The 16,556-nt window shown below is 41.0% G+C and overlaps 1 protein-coding gene across 1 annotated transcript in view; it reads left to right on the forward strand.

Moving 5' to 3' along the window:
• LOC139657815 (adhesion G protein-coupled receptor L3-like) overlaps positions 1–16,556 on the forward strand; it is a 142,635-nt gene that overhangs the window by 108,790 nt on the left and 17,289 nt on the right. The window contains exons 14-17 of the mRNA XM_071535744.1: positions 1,064–1,273; positions 6,571–6,791; positions 12,463–12,529; positions 14,864–14,955. Of these exons, the coding sequence (XP_071391845.1) occupies positions 1,064–1,273; positions 6,571–6,791; positions 12,463–12,529; positions 14,864–14,955 (590 nt within the window). The remainder of the gene's footprint in view (positions 1–1,063; positions 1,274–6,570; positions 6,792–12,462; positions 12,530–14,863; positions 14,956–16,556) is intronic.

The following is a 16,556-nucleotide window of genomic DNA, read 5'->3' on the forward strand; positions in this document are numbered from 1 at the left end:
TGACACTTGGACAGTTTTTTGGCAGTGTCAAGTGAAATCTTTTGGAGCATATCCTTACAGTTTGCTGATCAGGCAAAACAGGCTCAGGGCCTTCTTCTCTCTGCCTAATATCAAAATACAGACTCGTGTTTTTGTACAGAGCTTATCAAGATGATGTCGCCCATTCAAACATGTTTCATTGAACCCTGATTCTTACAAGTTATTAGACGAGCATGACAGAATGACATCTTCACCCTTGCAGGTTCTGACGTGGGTTGTAACATGTTTATTTTTTAATAAAGCACATATGAGTCAGCCATTCTGCAAATGCTGCTATTTTAGGGTGTGCTGCTTTCCTCCAAGTAGCCCACCGTGCACTTGGCTTTTATGGCTAGATGTAAATTCTCTTTCATGGCTGCAGTGGAGTCACTGTTGATCCTTATCTCCCGTAAAGCCGCGTATTTATCGTCAGCGGAACACTTTTTAGTGCCCGAAACTGCCTGTGGTGGCAAATTACCGTTTGAAAAGAGAAAATTATCTAAAAGCAGTGATGAAAGTTATTGACCATGTTGTGGTTTGATTGTGTTCCCATTGCGCCGGTCTTAGACACCTGCGGCCCTTTGGACTGTTCACTTTGGTTTCTGACAGAAAAGAAACAATGGGAGGCATTTTGGATTCATTCATACTGACTAATTCATGATTCATATCTGCCACCTGCGGCTCGCTGTGTAGTGGCTTATTGGAAGGTTGAGTGAATGCTCCTTGAAAAAAAAAAAGAAAATTGAGGGTTAAATTTCATTGTTGGAATTGTGATTTTCATTTCAGGAGATTAAGATGAATAATTTTATACTAATGTTATCTATTGATTGTTGCTATAACTGAATAAATCACATTTATACATTTTCTCTTCCTTACAGTCACACACTGAAATGTATTTCTGGGCTCACTAATGACAATAATGTTTGTAAGCCCCATTTCCTCTGATATTGCTGCCCCCTCTCCCTCAATTTCCACTAACATTCACTGCTGTAAGTGAGATTATCTGGACGTTACTGACCGCTTTCTCTCGTCTCCTCTCTTCCAGAACACGGACCCTGTTCATGACATGCTGCTGGACGTTATTACGTGGGTGGGCATCTTGCTGTCGCTGGTCTGCCTGCTCATCAGCCTCTTCACCTTCTGCTTCTTCCGTGGCCTCCAGAGTGACCGCAACACCATCCACAAGAACCTCTGCATCAGCCTGTTCATCGCTGAGTCCCTGTTCCTGGTCGGAATCAATCGGGGCGACCAGCCTGTAAGAGCAGCACTGTTGGTGGAGAAATGTCACACTGATTGTACAAAAGACAATCTGCAGCTACACTGGAGTCCAGGAACTGGACTTGGGGGCCACATTGTAGTTTAAATAGCTCATATAAAATATATGCAATTAATTTTTGATACCTTCCTGTCGGACTAATGGAAGTTCATACAGGATTCAATTCACTGGCCCTAAATGGAGCATGGATAAATAAATAAATAAATAAATAAATAACTTAAGATATTAAAACATATACATAAAATGAAAAGTAAAACATATTAAGAAAACAATAAAACAGCAAAATGTAAGTGCAGGATGAAAATAATGAAGCTAAAAATAATAGAAATTCTCTGAAAATCCAACCTTGAAGAAATACGTTTTCAATTGCTTTTTAAAGTTATTTACAGAGGGAGGCTGATGAATGAGAAGTGGGAGAGTGCTCCAAATCTTTGGAGCATAAAACAACAAGCAGCCTCTCTACTTTTATTTTGCTTTACAGTAGGAATGTTATAGGTAAACCAGCGTTTGATGATCTCAAGCAGAGACGTGGAACATATTCCATCAGGCAATCTGATATGCTTGGAGGTACAGAACCATTTAGTGCCTTAAAAACAAGTAAAAGAGCCAGTGCAAAGTGACCAATACAGGTCCTAGTCAACACTCTAGCAGCAGCATTTTGAACAAGCTTAACTGTCTATTGTCTTTTGAGGCAATTGTAGTAATAGAATAGGACTCTTGCAATTGTCCATATATGCTAAAAAGCAGTCTTTCTTATACTATCCACATGTACTTTAAAATGTATCTCCGAGTCAATAATCACACCTAGGCTTCTTATTGCCAATTTTATCTGTAGAGCCAGACTACCTAGTTTGTTTAAAATCTTTTCCTGTTTTTCATTTGGACGAATTAGAAAAATGTCTATTTTCTCTTGATTTATTTTTAAAAAATTGTGGTCCATCCACTCTATAAGACTGGACAAACATGTTATCAAGACATGCAGAGTATCAGCATTGTATGGTGATACAGTTATATATAACTGCATAGCTATGAAAATTGACACCATGTTCATATGTTTTCCAGTGACAGCATTTACAGAGAAATCAGAAAATAAAGGCAGACCAAGTATGGAACCCTGTAACACCAAAAGTGTATGTTATACCTATTCAGCACATGGCGGCCAATAGTCTTTCTGTCAGATAAAAGTTAAACCAATTCAGTACAGTTCCAGAAAGACCAATCCAGATTTCAAGCTTTTTTTAGGAATATACTATGGTCAGTAATATCAAAAGCAGCACTTAGATCCAAAAGTACCAGAACTGTTCTCATCAGTATTTAACCAGTGCTGTTTCAGTACTGTGGTCTGACTTGAAACCAGATTGAAATTTTTCATGAATATTATTCTCAAGTAGAGAATGAATTGCATTAATTATGAATTAAAAAATAAAGAATTGAGTGTGTGAACATTGCCTTTTCAAGGATCTTACTAAGAAATGGCAGGTTTGAAAAGTGTTAAAACAGCGGAATCTAGGATTTGTTTCTTGAGTAGAGGTTTTACCAAAGCTGTTTTAAAGCGCTGTAGCTATGGGGTGCAGAGAGTGTGTGGAGGGTTTAAGTTGTGATGTAACATTATGCAGCTCTGGTTTAGTGATGCTACAGAATACACTGATTTGTGCTTGCGGTCAGTGGAGTGAGTACTATACCAGTCCATCTTTAACTTGCGGGCATCATCTTTTTTCCATGGCACTGCTCTGACCATACTCTTTTTTTTTACTTTTCTCTGGGGCAACAATGTCAAGACAATATCTTAGTCTTGACTTAAAATGTTCACCCTTGTCGTGTACACTTGAAAATGTGTCTACGGTTGTTCTTGCATAAATGTAGAAAAAATAGCAGCGGATTGTGCATTAAAACAGCCCTTTTTTTACAGTTAGAGTATTATACATTTCAAATTATCCTTTAGAACACCGACATCTAAGTTGAAAAACACACAGTAATGATGTGAAATTGCGCCGTGCACATAAATGTTCAAACCATATGAGGTAACAAGATCAAGTGTGGCTGTGATTGTGGGTTGACCCTTTCAGAGCAAAAGAGTGCAAAAGCTGCATAAATTCTGTAATACATGAAAATTTAAATCACCAGTTACTAAAATCTCCGTTGGTAATACGGATTGATGCATGGATGGCATATCACTGGCATACTTAACAGCATACAACAGTAAATACATTCAATTACAATATAAAACAATGGAAAATAATGAGTTTATCTCCGATAACAACCATAAAATATGGTAGGTGCATCAGAGCCAGCAGAATATTTCCAGGGAAAAACAGCGAGTTTAATATTGAGAATTCAGCCTGGAGGAGGTAGTTTATTAGCCTGAGGGTAAAAAATGTTCAAATGTATAGTTAATGTATATTTTATATATATTGTTTTATTCAGTGCAATAGCAGTGTTATCATTTGAAATCAACACCAGAATCCCAAACTCTCTTGTATGTACTCTGAAAACAGAATATCAGGGATTTGAATTTAGAAATAGCATGCTGTGATATGACCTAGCTTTGCACAATGGATCTCTCTCAAAATCTTCACCCAAAGTAAAATTATTCATCCAAACACTTTTAAAAGTGGATAGTACTACTGATCTTGAGGTTAGATCCCTTATACTACAGAGCAACTTGGCTTTTCAGTTCTCTCAAAACCCATGGCACCAAAAGAGCTAAATGAAGTGAATCAAAAAGCCAAAGGAAAGGATTTTGTAATGCAAAAAAAAATAAGGTCGTGACCTGGTCCGTTTAACTCCTAAACTCATATCTTTCAATTCCTCCATAAACAAATCAGTTAATAATGTTCTTTTGCGAAGTTATGACCTTTCAGCAAAGGATCTCAGTCTGTCTTATCTTCTGACAGCCAGTCACACTGGACAAAGCGATGAAACTCTCTGAAGAATCATCAAGATATGAACGTGTTTGCATGCACGCAACGCCCAAAGGGTTTTGCCATATTTGAAGGGCAAACACCTTCAGTCTCCACGGTATACATGTTTTTTGTCTACCTTACAATGGTAGAATTTGTCAATATCTCAGGAACACAATAATGCAATGCAGGGAGCTTTGATTATGAGTTTTCATCTCATTATTTCCCCTAGAGCTTGGCATGAATGTCCACTTACATTCCCCATCTCCTCTCTAGATTCTTAGTTTTTAGAGTCATCTTACATTTTTTGGGGAAGATGTAACTACTGATGTCATGCCGAGTGATACTTCCCAGTGAATCCCAATAGCCCACAATTTCATGTAATTCACTGAGATGAAACATTGAGAGAAGAGAATAGGATGCTTTTTTTATTCAACAAATGTTCCCTCCTTTGGGCGTACAGATGCAGACGCACACAAGTATACTCACATACTCACAACTCTCTGTCTCTCACACACACACACACACACACAACCCGCACATTCAGACGCTACCCACACACACACTTGCAAACTCACTCACTTGTACTTGGTCAGTCTGTTTTTCGATATCATTGTTGTACATACCGTACCAGGCCCTCTTTCGGTGCGGTTGACCAATTTGTAAAAGCTGTGGATAATCTGGATTAGGCCGTTCAGCACACTCAACCTTCCTCTTTAATGGCTGCAGTTGGATGCCATTACTTTCCTGTAGGAGCTCAGCTGTGGGTAGCAGGTGGAGGCATGCTGTCACTGCACAATCATCTTCGAGTGTGTGTGCATATCTGTGTGTGTGTGTGTGTGTGTGTGTGCATGCCACTCATAGCATGGACAAATGTGGAGTCATTACTGTATATACAGGGAAGCCAGAGGGGTTGATTCCACCTACAGCTTGTCGCAATCATGCCATGTTTGCTTGCTAATGAGGAAAAGTACACAGTAAGCTTTGCTCTCCTAGAAAGAAAGTTGGAGTGGTTGTGAATTTAATTAGCTCTCTGTGAGCACAGTAAGAAATGATCACACACGCACACACACTCACAGATGCATCCATACATACATTTTGAATAGGGTCAGTCACTGGAACACAGCTTATTGCTAATAGCCTGTTATTTTTTATTTAGTTATTTATTTATTTATTAAATGGGTTCCATATTCCTATTCCATATTGAACAATACATACAGTCCACACATATTTTATCAGTGCAGGTAAACTATGATAAATTCACGTAATACATTCAGGGAGAAATAAATGAAGATCATTAACTGGGATGTTAATCGAATCAACGTGTTAATTATGTGGTTATGCAACTAAAAGTCCTGTTGATTAAAAGGAAAATTAAGCATTTTAAGTCAATTATGTGAGTGAGCTGTTCAAGGAAATGTCATTCTAATTTTTTTTTTTTTTTTTAATCTCATGCTATCACAGAAAAAATGTTAATTTTGCTCTGCAAATATAACTATCAGTATTGTATCCTATAATCATAGGCCTTAGTTTAGAATTGGCAAAGCTACTTCACTATAAAGTTAAAGATTATGCGTTGGCCCTACACTTTTCCCTTCCATAAGATTTTATAGGTGTGATTCAGAGCCTAACTCAAAGATCACTGTCCTGGACTGCAATTAATGTCCACTCAACCTTTTAGTTATTTAATTGAATCCATTTCAGTGACAAAATACCCCAGTTATGTTCAATTGTGCCAATAATTAGATCAATCCATGGAAGTGCTGTATCATATTCTTCTGTGTGTGTGTGTGTGTGTGTGTGTATGTGTGTGTGTGTGTGTCGGGTCATGTGCACGACCGTCCATCCAGGTGCTTGCCTTTGTCTCCATCGCCTCTCCTGCACATGTGAGTGTGTAACTACATTGCGTGTTTGCACCTGGGTGTGGTATACATTACAGTAAGCTCCAAATGGCTCTTAGACTGTTGACTTCCGTTCTTCATATCTCTCTGTCATCCATGCCAGCTACAGCAAACAAGGCCACATGGGCTCACTAGCTGCGGCATTCTTTTGCCAGTCACTATAGGCAAACATCCAATCGCTACAGCCAAACAAAGCTGGCCCGGACTTCGCAATGCTAATTGTTGGGAAGGCAGAAACATGGAGAGGTCAAAAGAGGCTGCTTGGTTGATGGGATTGCTTGGATGCTTCACTTTAATCCTCTATGAAGTCAGCTGAATGCCATAGGTACAGATTTGATTGAATTATGCTTTTATATACAGTAAATGCTCACTTCTCTCCTCTCTTTCCCTCTCCATCTCTTTCTATCTATCTTATTTTCACTCTCTCATCTCTTCCTTGGTTTGCCACCACCTCCCCCCCTCTCCTCCTCCCCAGATTGCATGCGCTGTCTTCGCTGCCCTGCTCCACTTCTTCTTCCTGGCGGCGTTCACCTGGATGTTCCTGGAGGGCGTGCAGCTCTACATCATGCTGGTGGAAGTGTTTGAGAGTGAGCACTCGCGCCGCCGCTACTTCTACCTGGTGGGCTACGGAGTTCCGGCGCTCATCGTGGCGGTTTCGGCTGCGGTGGACTACCGCAGTTATGGCACCGACCGAGTGTGAGTATCGCTGGAGCTAGCTGGGAAATAGGTTTTCGACTTCACTATCTGTCTGAATGCAGCAGAAGAATGCAGCTTTCCTCCCTATTCCCAAGATCATTTACCTTACTGGTACTGCATAGAGAGAATAGAGGTGAAAAATTTTTACAAAATGAATACTTATTAGACAATTCTTCTCAAAAAAAGCCCCAAATATTATTTCCTTTTCCTCTTTCTCTAAACTTGCTACAGTAAAAGTACTTGTGGTCATTTTGATTTACAGCCTCACGGTGCTGCACTGTGGACCCGTTGCCAATTTAGCATATGCAAAATACCCTTGAACATCCTCCTCCTTTTTACAAATATCATGGATTGAGCCCTAATTTCCAATTCATGAGGTTGTTAGAGTTAGAATTGCCCTGTGTTTTTTTTTTTTTTCAGAAGTAAATTTATGAGCAGTAAAAAAAAAAAGTCGATCAGTGTTCCAGGGGACAAATTCCCTTGAACCCTATTTAAAGTTAACTTCTTCTGTGGTTGTCTAACTATATCTTTACAAAGCAGCGTGAGGCATTTTAAAATGTTCAAAACTCCCAACCCCATCATCAAGCATCAGTGTGCAGAATGGAAGGGCTTAACATGGTCAAAATTGACATTGCTTCACACACTCATCTATCGATTCATCTCTGAATAAACACATCAAATTACGCTAATCACCTCATTTGTCAGTGATCATGTGTCTATCTTAAGTAAGACACTATGAAAAATCCAATGACGTTCACCTACTTAACCCTGGAAAACAGAAGTGTCGACTTAGTGCCTAAAACATTGACAGTTCAACATATGCACTTATATGTGGAGGTAATGCTTAGTATTATTGTCTTCTATCTCAAACAACACCTAGATATCAAGTCATGTTTTAGGTTTCTGGCCCCTTTAATATTATGGGACAAATGCTGAATCAGATATTTAAGTATGGGTAACATACTGTACAGTATAGAAGCTATATACACTTATTTGCCATACATTTTTGGTGCAAGTCAGTTTTGTACAAGGTGCAAAGACCCCATCTAGATACTTGCACTAGCAATACTATCAGTATCTACCATTTATGCCTGTTAGTGTTAAGCGGTTACTGAAATTGACAGTGGAGCTAAAAGCTGACATGGCTAACAAAGATACAAAATTGATGACAATCTAGAAGCTGTGAATGAGTCTTCACCCTGCTAGTGTTTTTCCCTGTTTTTCCCCCACTTAGCCCCGCCATCCTGTGTGTATCTATGGCGACACAAATGCTGCTAACAACGTGACAACTGTTTGTGTTGGTTTGAGGGGTTTTAACAGTATTGCAGAAGGTGCTCCAATAGCTATCGCTCATCATCAACTTTTAATGAAGCCGAACGGTTACTCAAGCTGCGTACCTGTGCTGAATTGACATTGTTTTGACAGTGAAAAATGCTAACTCCAGGAGATAGTATTGCCGGATGAATGTCAGGCTATTGTGGTTAATGCCTTCAGCATTTACAGAGTGCCCAAATTACTGCACCGAGGGTAGAGAACAGAGATGGAGAGATTTCAGGGATTGGGGGAGGGAGAGGAGGGTGAAAGAGAGAAAAAGAGATAAAAAAAGAGGGAGAGAGAGAGAGAGAGAGAGAGAGAGAGAGAGACAGACTGCCTTTTTTCCCCAGCCCTTTCCTCTGAAATGTAAACTGGTTTGTGAACAGTGTGATGCCAGGTAGACGATCGCCCTCCATTCTTCTCCTCTGTCAATCTCTAACCATCTGAAAATAATGAAGACCAGCATCAGCAGTTTGCTTCCGAGATATTTATCATATATGACACACACACACACACACACACACACACACACACACATATGCATACTGTACAAACACAGACACGCACATGCACTTACACACACACACACACACAATTGTTAGACAGTGCATTTGTAGATTGGTGGAGCCATAGTTCTTGGTGATGGATGAGGTGATAGCTGCCACTGCCCGAGTCTTGGCATCATGTGAATAATTAAAACCCGCCACCGGTGGAACAATTATACGCAGCCGTTGAAGGATGGGGGACGGGGCAAGGCGTGACACGTGGCGAGTAGCGGAGGGTGGGGGAGGGCGCATAGTCCCACCTCAAATTGATTTTGGGGCCATAGTAGTGTTATCATAGGTAGCCTCGCTTAAAAACATACAACTGTTGCAGTCACAATTGTCCCTGATGGACAAGTAACTTAATCATGCTAGTATTAGGAGATGTGAGAATGATTGAAGCTGGAATGAAGATAATTGAGCACATTTTGTGTGTGAACATGTCTTATTCCCATTGTTGGGACTGGCCAGTGCCAAAAAATCAGATCAGACAACTTGTTTATATTCCTAGTCCCGAAATTGGAACATTTGTCCCGTGTCCCGCATGTCATAAGCAGTGTCCCGCATTTCAATGATTGGGCCTATTTTTTTTTTGTTTTTTTTGTTTTTTTTAGTAAAGAACATAGTTATATATTTAACCGTGCATTTTCTAGTCACTACTTAAGGAAACTGGTTTGTTTATCCCTCCTATTCTTGCATAAAATGTGATTTTCAACCAAACTACTAGCCTGTTATATTTAATTCATTATATTTATTGCATCGAATAGGTCCTTGTGTCGTTAAAATAAACATTTCATAAAGCCTACCGATGATTTAAAGCAGGTTAATATCCAATGCCACTGCAAATAGGTATTCCGTCTAATATTAAATCAATATTTACATAGCCTAATAATAGTCATTTCTTTCTCTCCCACGTGTCCCGCATTGTCCCGCAAAATCACGTCTGCTGTCCTGCAACGGAACAATTAAGAGCTAACGAAAAATCTGATCCCAGGAAAGTGAAGGAGGATTTTTTTCTCCATTTCTCTCAATGATTACTCTAAATGTGCCCTTGAGCAAGGCACTTTACTCTCCATTACTCCCAATGAGGCTGCTCCCCTGAGCAGTGAAAACAGGTGAAACAAGGCTGTAGGACTCTGAGGTGTGTGTGTGTGTGCATGGCCCTCCCTCTCAATGAAAATACTCCCTCAGGGCACATCAGTAAATGAAAATGTGTTCTTAATTTCCCCAGTCGAATAAAAGTAATAAAACAGTAACAGCCGGTGAACTAGGGAGACAGGGTGACCTTTTGTATTTAAAGAAATCTGCTGTCACTCTTCAGTAGTCTAGTTACTATTTCAGTAGTCTAGTTACTATTTCTGCTCCATTGAAGATAGAGAATACTTGGTGGACATTGTTGATCAATTTTACACACCAGTGTACGGTACCAGTGTTTGAGCTCATACTTCAAGGCAGAATGTGCCATTGGTACAGAGAGAGTGGGACGACTCATCACATCATAATAATCAAGACAGAAAGATGCCGCTAGTGATCTACTTGGCCCAAATATTTCACATGGCTTCGCTCACCGTGCATTAGTCATCAGTTTACCATGCCACTGAAACTACTTTCTAGCTCGCTCTCTTGCAAAAAAAAGTCTTTGCAGATTAAGTTGCCTCAGCTCAAAGGACATTCTCTCTGAACTAAAATGATGTGTCAGCTCGCTGCAGATTGGCGGCACGAATGCCTGAATACCCAGCGCAAGTCGTCGGCGTCGCACCGGTAGGGACACAAGCGGCGGCGCCTGCATTTGCGGGGACACATTTATGGTTTTCTATTGCTCGGGTACTAAAGGAATCGGGACGGGACCGTGCAAATGCAGCATGTCAGGAAGAAATGCGAAACTAGATGCGCTCCAAAAGCCAAACACAACCATGACACAAGTGGGGAAGGGGAGGTAGAGGAGGCGGGGGGGGAAAAAAAATGACAGCCCGCAGCCTCCACCGCCCACCATGTCTTTAAATCTTTCTATGATCTGAAAAAAATAAGGTAAAAAGGAACAATGGAGCTTTCAGCATAATTTATAACGACAACGCACAGAGCCTTTGATGAGCCGCCGGAGTGCCGTTTGCTTTGTGCGTCTTTGTGTTTGCGTTTGTACGCTTCTGCATGTGTCCGCATGTGTTTTTTGTGTGTTGCCTCCTCTCATCCATTGATATCAGTGAGGGGGAGCGATATCACGTCCCAGTAACAGCAAAGGAACAGTCAATTTTTGTCTTGTTGTCTCTTCATATATTCTCTCTTGTTTGAAAGTATTGTCTACTATTTTGCACAGTTCTGTGGAAACAAAAAGTGGAACAGATGTATAAACTTGGCCGTGGCAGTTGAGCTTCTTGCCTGAATTTGAAATCTGTGTCTGTAAATACTGCTAGATGCCCCATTTTGTTTTTCTCTAAGCAAATGGGACCAACATAGCATGCAGCATTGTATCTTGCTTTGTTTTGCTAGCATAATGGGTTCAAGATGTGTGAGATGAGAAGGATTTTTTTATTTGTTTGCATCAAAACAAAAAAAGTTTTATATAACAGCAGATGCCTAAATATCCTTTCCACAAACTACATTTTGTCTTCCATGATATGTAGTAGCTGTAATGTTGTATTTTTTCCTCAACACTTACATATTACTGTCCAAAGCCCGGCACTGTGTTCCTGTGAAGTGCCCCTACACTTCAATCTGCCTTAAAATGCTATTGAATTACAGCTAATTCTCTGCCACTTCCATTTTGCCTCTCTGTCAGCCTGAATGACAACGCGGCTGCATGAACTGTAATTTTCCAGTGGCCAAAAATGGAGGCGTCTATCTGGTGCAGCAGCGGAGATTAAAAGATTAATAATTCAGCTACAGGTCATGAATCAAGTTCTTTTTTTCTTTTTTTTTTTTGGTCATTTCAAAGGAGCTCACCCTGTCACCTTCTATCGGCCCCTTTGCTTTTCATATTTGTCTCTATTCAGTTTTGTTCAACAGAGAGCGATTGACTCTCTGCGGCGTTCCCATATGAAGCGTGAGGTCAAGGTGGTGCATATCATTTCATTATTGACATAATTATACAGAGTCCTGGAGAGTCGTCATGGTTATCGTGGACATGTAGGACACTTTGTTGAGTGCTTAAGGAGTGTGTGTGGTCATGTCGGTCAGGGCCGGGGTCAATCCAATTCCTTTGGAGGGATACAGTTAGGATTCAATTGGGAACTAATTGAATCATCACATAAATTATTATCAATGATGGTAATTTGCTACCTTAACCGGCCAAATTGAAAACGGAATTGACCTAAACCTTGGTTGTCATCCTCATTAAGCAGCCTTGAGGTACATCCTTTACTATTTTTGCTGCATCCCATCCCCCTTTTCTCCTCCCCTTTGTATAGTGCATCTGTTCTGGCTATGAAAGGCCATCATCATCGATGTCAATGACACTGAAAGCCCCCTTTAGATTCTTACCCTCCAAATTCTCAGTGATGGTCATAATTCTTCAGGCCCCTTGAGGGGATCTGTGTTTTGAAGTGCCCATTCCTCTGTGTCACTCCAGCCTCCCACTTGATATATATCCTCTGAGCAGGAGTATAAAACTGTAACCTCAAATCTTTCTTTTTCTCTCTCTCTCACTACCCCAACCCCCCTCCCCTTCTCCTCTCTCTCTCTCTCTCACACACACACACACACACACACACACACACTTTCTCTCCACTCATGCTCCCTTTGTGGCTCCATCCTCTCTTTCTCTCGCCTCATATCTCCTTTCCCCCGCTCACTCTCTTCCTCTCTCTCTTCCATTGCAGTTGCTGGCTTCGCCTGGACACCTACTTCATTTGGAGTTTCATAGGACCAGCAACCTTGATAATTATGGTAAGCGTGTCCCCCCCCCCTCCGCTCATTAACCCTACTTAGCCTGCGGGTCGCCGCTTAAATGGTCCACAGAGATCCCTTTTCTAGCTTCCACCCACCCTCTCCTCCCTGCCCTGTTGAGCATATATGCCACCGCCGGGCACAGAGCCGTCCAGAAAAACGAATGAGGGGCGTGCAAAATATATTGCAGTTCGTCACCCTGCCGCAGCCACTGACTGAGACAATTTTGGCGGGAAAGAGAAATGGAGATAGAGAGAGAGAGAGAGAGAGAGCGAGTGAGGGTGAACTCTGCTCAGTATGCAGAGTTGGGAGTAATCCGCTCTGCGATTATGATTGATTTTGTTCTCCTTCCGACTCGCACTCTGCTACCTTTCTCCGTCTCCTCCTCGGAGGTGCAGGGAGACAGCTACGGGTGCAGATAAAACAAGCGTATGCAAGGAGGGCGTACACACACACACACACACACACACACACACACACACACACATACACACTCTTTCTCTCTCGCAACTAGGACAGTCTCTGACTAAACTCACACTTAGTAAACTAATAGTTATGTTTTTTTTTCTAACAATAGTATAAGTCATTCATCCAACTTGTGAATACTATTGTACATTATCTCTGTCCTTCAGGTTAATGCAGGCATGTAAGATAACTGCTTTAGATTTGGTGTTAAATTTAGTGTTCATGCATTTAAGCTAATGCCGTATTGTGAATATCATGACGCCAGAGATGTGCTCATAATTTTCCAGGACATGAGTCATACATAATAAGAAATATTTAAAATCAGTAAATCAACTAAAAATATAACGAAAATCTACTAAAATTGGACAATTAGTCACTTAATTGAGGATGGAGCAGCTCTATGCTCATCCCACATAATCATTTACTGTAGACCGCGAAGAAACCCAAACATATGTAATTCTGACAAAAGCCACACACACACACACACGCGCGTGCGCGCACACACACACGCACACACACACCGCTGCACATACGACTCTTAATGCCCAGCTTAGATCCTGGTGCTGAATCCAAACATGCATAATGCACTTTCATGCTCCAGTTTGGAGTAATCGCTCACAATGCATCTCTATGTGCCTTATGACTCACTCCTTTCTCTCCAAGATTCACAAACAAGAATATCTACGCTGCGAAAGAATAGCTGGAGCAGAGATCCAACTCTCCCCCATGGGAATTTGACGGGGGTTGGGGCAACGATACATTTATGAGCAGTTAAAAAAAAAAAAAAATGGCTCAATTTTCAGACCCACCTCCCATTAGCTGAATGTCACCTCCCAGTGAACAGCAGTAGCCGTTAGCATGCTATTTGCTGTAATTTTTGAGGAATCGTTCTATCTGAAAAACACCCCTATGCCATGTCCAAATTCGACTCGTTTTCTATTTTTGGGATTAATGACTCCCGAAGAGCAGGAAAATAATGAGGTATCCTGAAGATGCACAGTGGGTCTGTTTGAATCGAAGTTCTGCGATTTCCAGCAGTGAAACATGAGCTTTTCTTCTTCTTTTTTTTTGACTAATTACAGTGTATCGGGCAGGGGTGGGCCCAATTGTATTTGAAAATTGCCTCAGATATTTCAGCTGCGTGAGATGTACTTGACTCAACTTCCACGAATGCGTTATTATTTGTGTCTTTGAAACCTTTCTGAATATTTTTTTATTTCCTAGTCTGGTTCTCCGATACAGTTAATGCATACAGCAGCAGGCACGATGTTATATAATATCTTATCATTTGAAGAATGATAATAATGCAACAAGTCGTTCAAACATTTCGCCCTTCACTAAAATTCCAACTAATACCAAACGTGTTTCCCAGATGCGGCAACTGTAAAAGGCACTGGGTGTTGAACCATCTTCACAGATGGGCTCCGTAGCCGATAACTCAGATATATAACAATTTCCTACCAGAAAAGAAAATGAATGCAGCAGTACAAACAGTTATTCCCTATGGTTGAGTCAACGTGTGAATATGGTGAGATAAGTGTGAATACAGTGAGACGGAGAGGCTGCCTCATACAAGTATGCAGCTGTCTTGTCTCGGTGTTCCCTGCCCGGTCCGATGTACCGCCATAGAAGTTTCATAGGATTTTGCGCTCTGTTTGGCAAAGTGGGAAACCAAGTCTTGCTGCAACATTACAACTTTGTGCTACAAAGTGCCCTGATTTAAAATGAATGGAACTGAAACAAGGAACATACAAGCTTCATCACTGTCTGTGTGTTTTCTTTCACCCCTGTCTCAGTGAATCTCTGTCTCTCCTGTCTCTGTCTCTCCCTCTCTCTCTCTCTCTCTCTCTGTCCCTCTCTCTCTCACAGCTCAATGTGATCTTCCTGGGCATCGCTCTCTACAAGATGTTCCATCACACGGCCATCTTAAAGCCGGACTCCGGTTGCCTGGACAACATCAAGTAAGAGCACACCGATCACCCAGATACATTAGAAGCTTCCAGAATAGCTTCCTATGTGACTTTTCGTTACATCTGGAAGGAACGCTTCACGTGATAGACTCTCTTCCACCAAGCATACTGCGTCATCCGAGTTGCGTTCGATATGGTTCTATTTGGAAGCATAGCAACAACTTTCAAGTAGGCTATTTCCTCCCAAATCCCCTTATTTAACAACCCTGTGATTTAGGAGCGGCTCTGTTTTGTGCGATAGGTTTATTGTATTCAAGCCAGTGTTCGTGAACAATTCACTTTGTCTTGCCTCCCCCTTTGGTATTTCGGAACCTTTTTAAAAGCACTTAAGCTTGCGAACACCCAGCCCAAGGGTCTGGGAATCGGAGTCCGCCAGGTAAGCGTCCCTCATTATGCTGAAAGGTTGTGTCAGCCCGGGTTAAAATGAAACAGGTATTCTGTTGGGCGTCCATCATTATCTGAAGAGCACGCTTGTCTGCATCGGAAAAGGCCAGGAGACAATCTGACAGAATTAACCTGGTGTTATCTCGGCGTCAACATGCCGCAGATGAATATTCATGTGTGTGTGTGTGTGTGTGTGTGGGTGTGTTTGAGTCTGTGTGCATGCATATTCCTGGCTGCCATTCAGATAACATGAAATTGTGAATGACATTATTAAACTCAGATTTGGTGTTTACAATTGCCGGTATATATGTGTAAATGTCTTTTATATACATTTACTCTAGGGATACAATTTATTGAACAATTGTTATGCTCGGGCAATTAAAATTAAGTCCCAAGAAAAAAGGGGTAGACCGTTAAGGTTTCAGATAATAAATCTTTGCTTTGATTTCCATTTGTTTCTGCTGCAGGTGTGGAAGAAGTACACAACTATTTTGCTTACTTTCAGCAAAAATAGATATATCCTGTGGAATAGTGCTTTGGTTTATGCAGAAACGCTCCATTCAAATTTCTCCTGGAGTAAAACCATTGAAGTACTGCACGTTCAATATCGTGGTCTCATACAATGCCTGGGAGCGCTCCATCTTCTGTGCATTAAACTCTCCGGATTAAACCTGATGGGGTTGGTGGTTCAGTTACGCTCGTTATAATTGCATCTTCTTAAAGATGGCTGGCTCGATGTCAAAAAGTACTTTCTATGGACTGACCACCAGCTTTGTATGCAAAACTTTAATCTTAAAAGCAAAGCTATGATCATTTGTAGTGGTATAACAAGAGTAACCATGGCTTTGTGGTGAAGTAAAAATATAAATTCTCAAATGGACAAATACCTCAAAACTGTACTTAAGTAAAAATACTTAGCTTTCACCCCCTTGCCACTCATTTCTTGCCAGCCACAATTAATACCATGAAGAATATATTTTTAGTATTTGATGAGTAACTAGTTCAACAGAGAAAAGTTGGTTTGTACAATGACACAGCATTTTTGATCATTGTCTTGGACTCAAGCTTCAGCTACCTAGTGTCAGGGCAGACTGAATCTACAGATGGGGTAAAGTTGTTTTGCTGCCTATTTGCCATGATGGATAACGGGCTCTGCTATGTTTTTGCTGTCTGCCTCGCCTTTTTTAAGGCACTCTGGACACATTAGT

This window comes from Centroberyx affinis, unplaced genomic scaffold (assembly GCF_046629955.1).
Source record: "Centroberyx affinis isolate AG114_WGS23_722 - 3 ecotype Tasmania unplaced genomic scaffold, CSIRO-AGI_Caff_v1 ptg002764l_1, whole genome shotgun sequence".
Classification (NCBI taxonomy): domain Eukaryota; kingdom Metazoa; phylum Chordata; class Actinopteri; order Beryciformes; family Berycidae; genus Centroberyx; species Centroberyx affinis.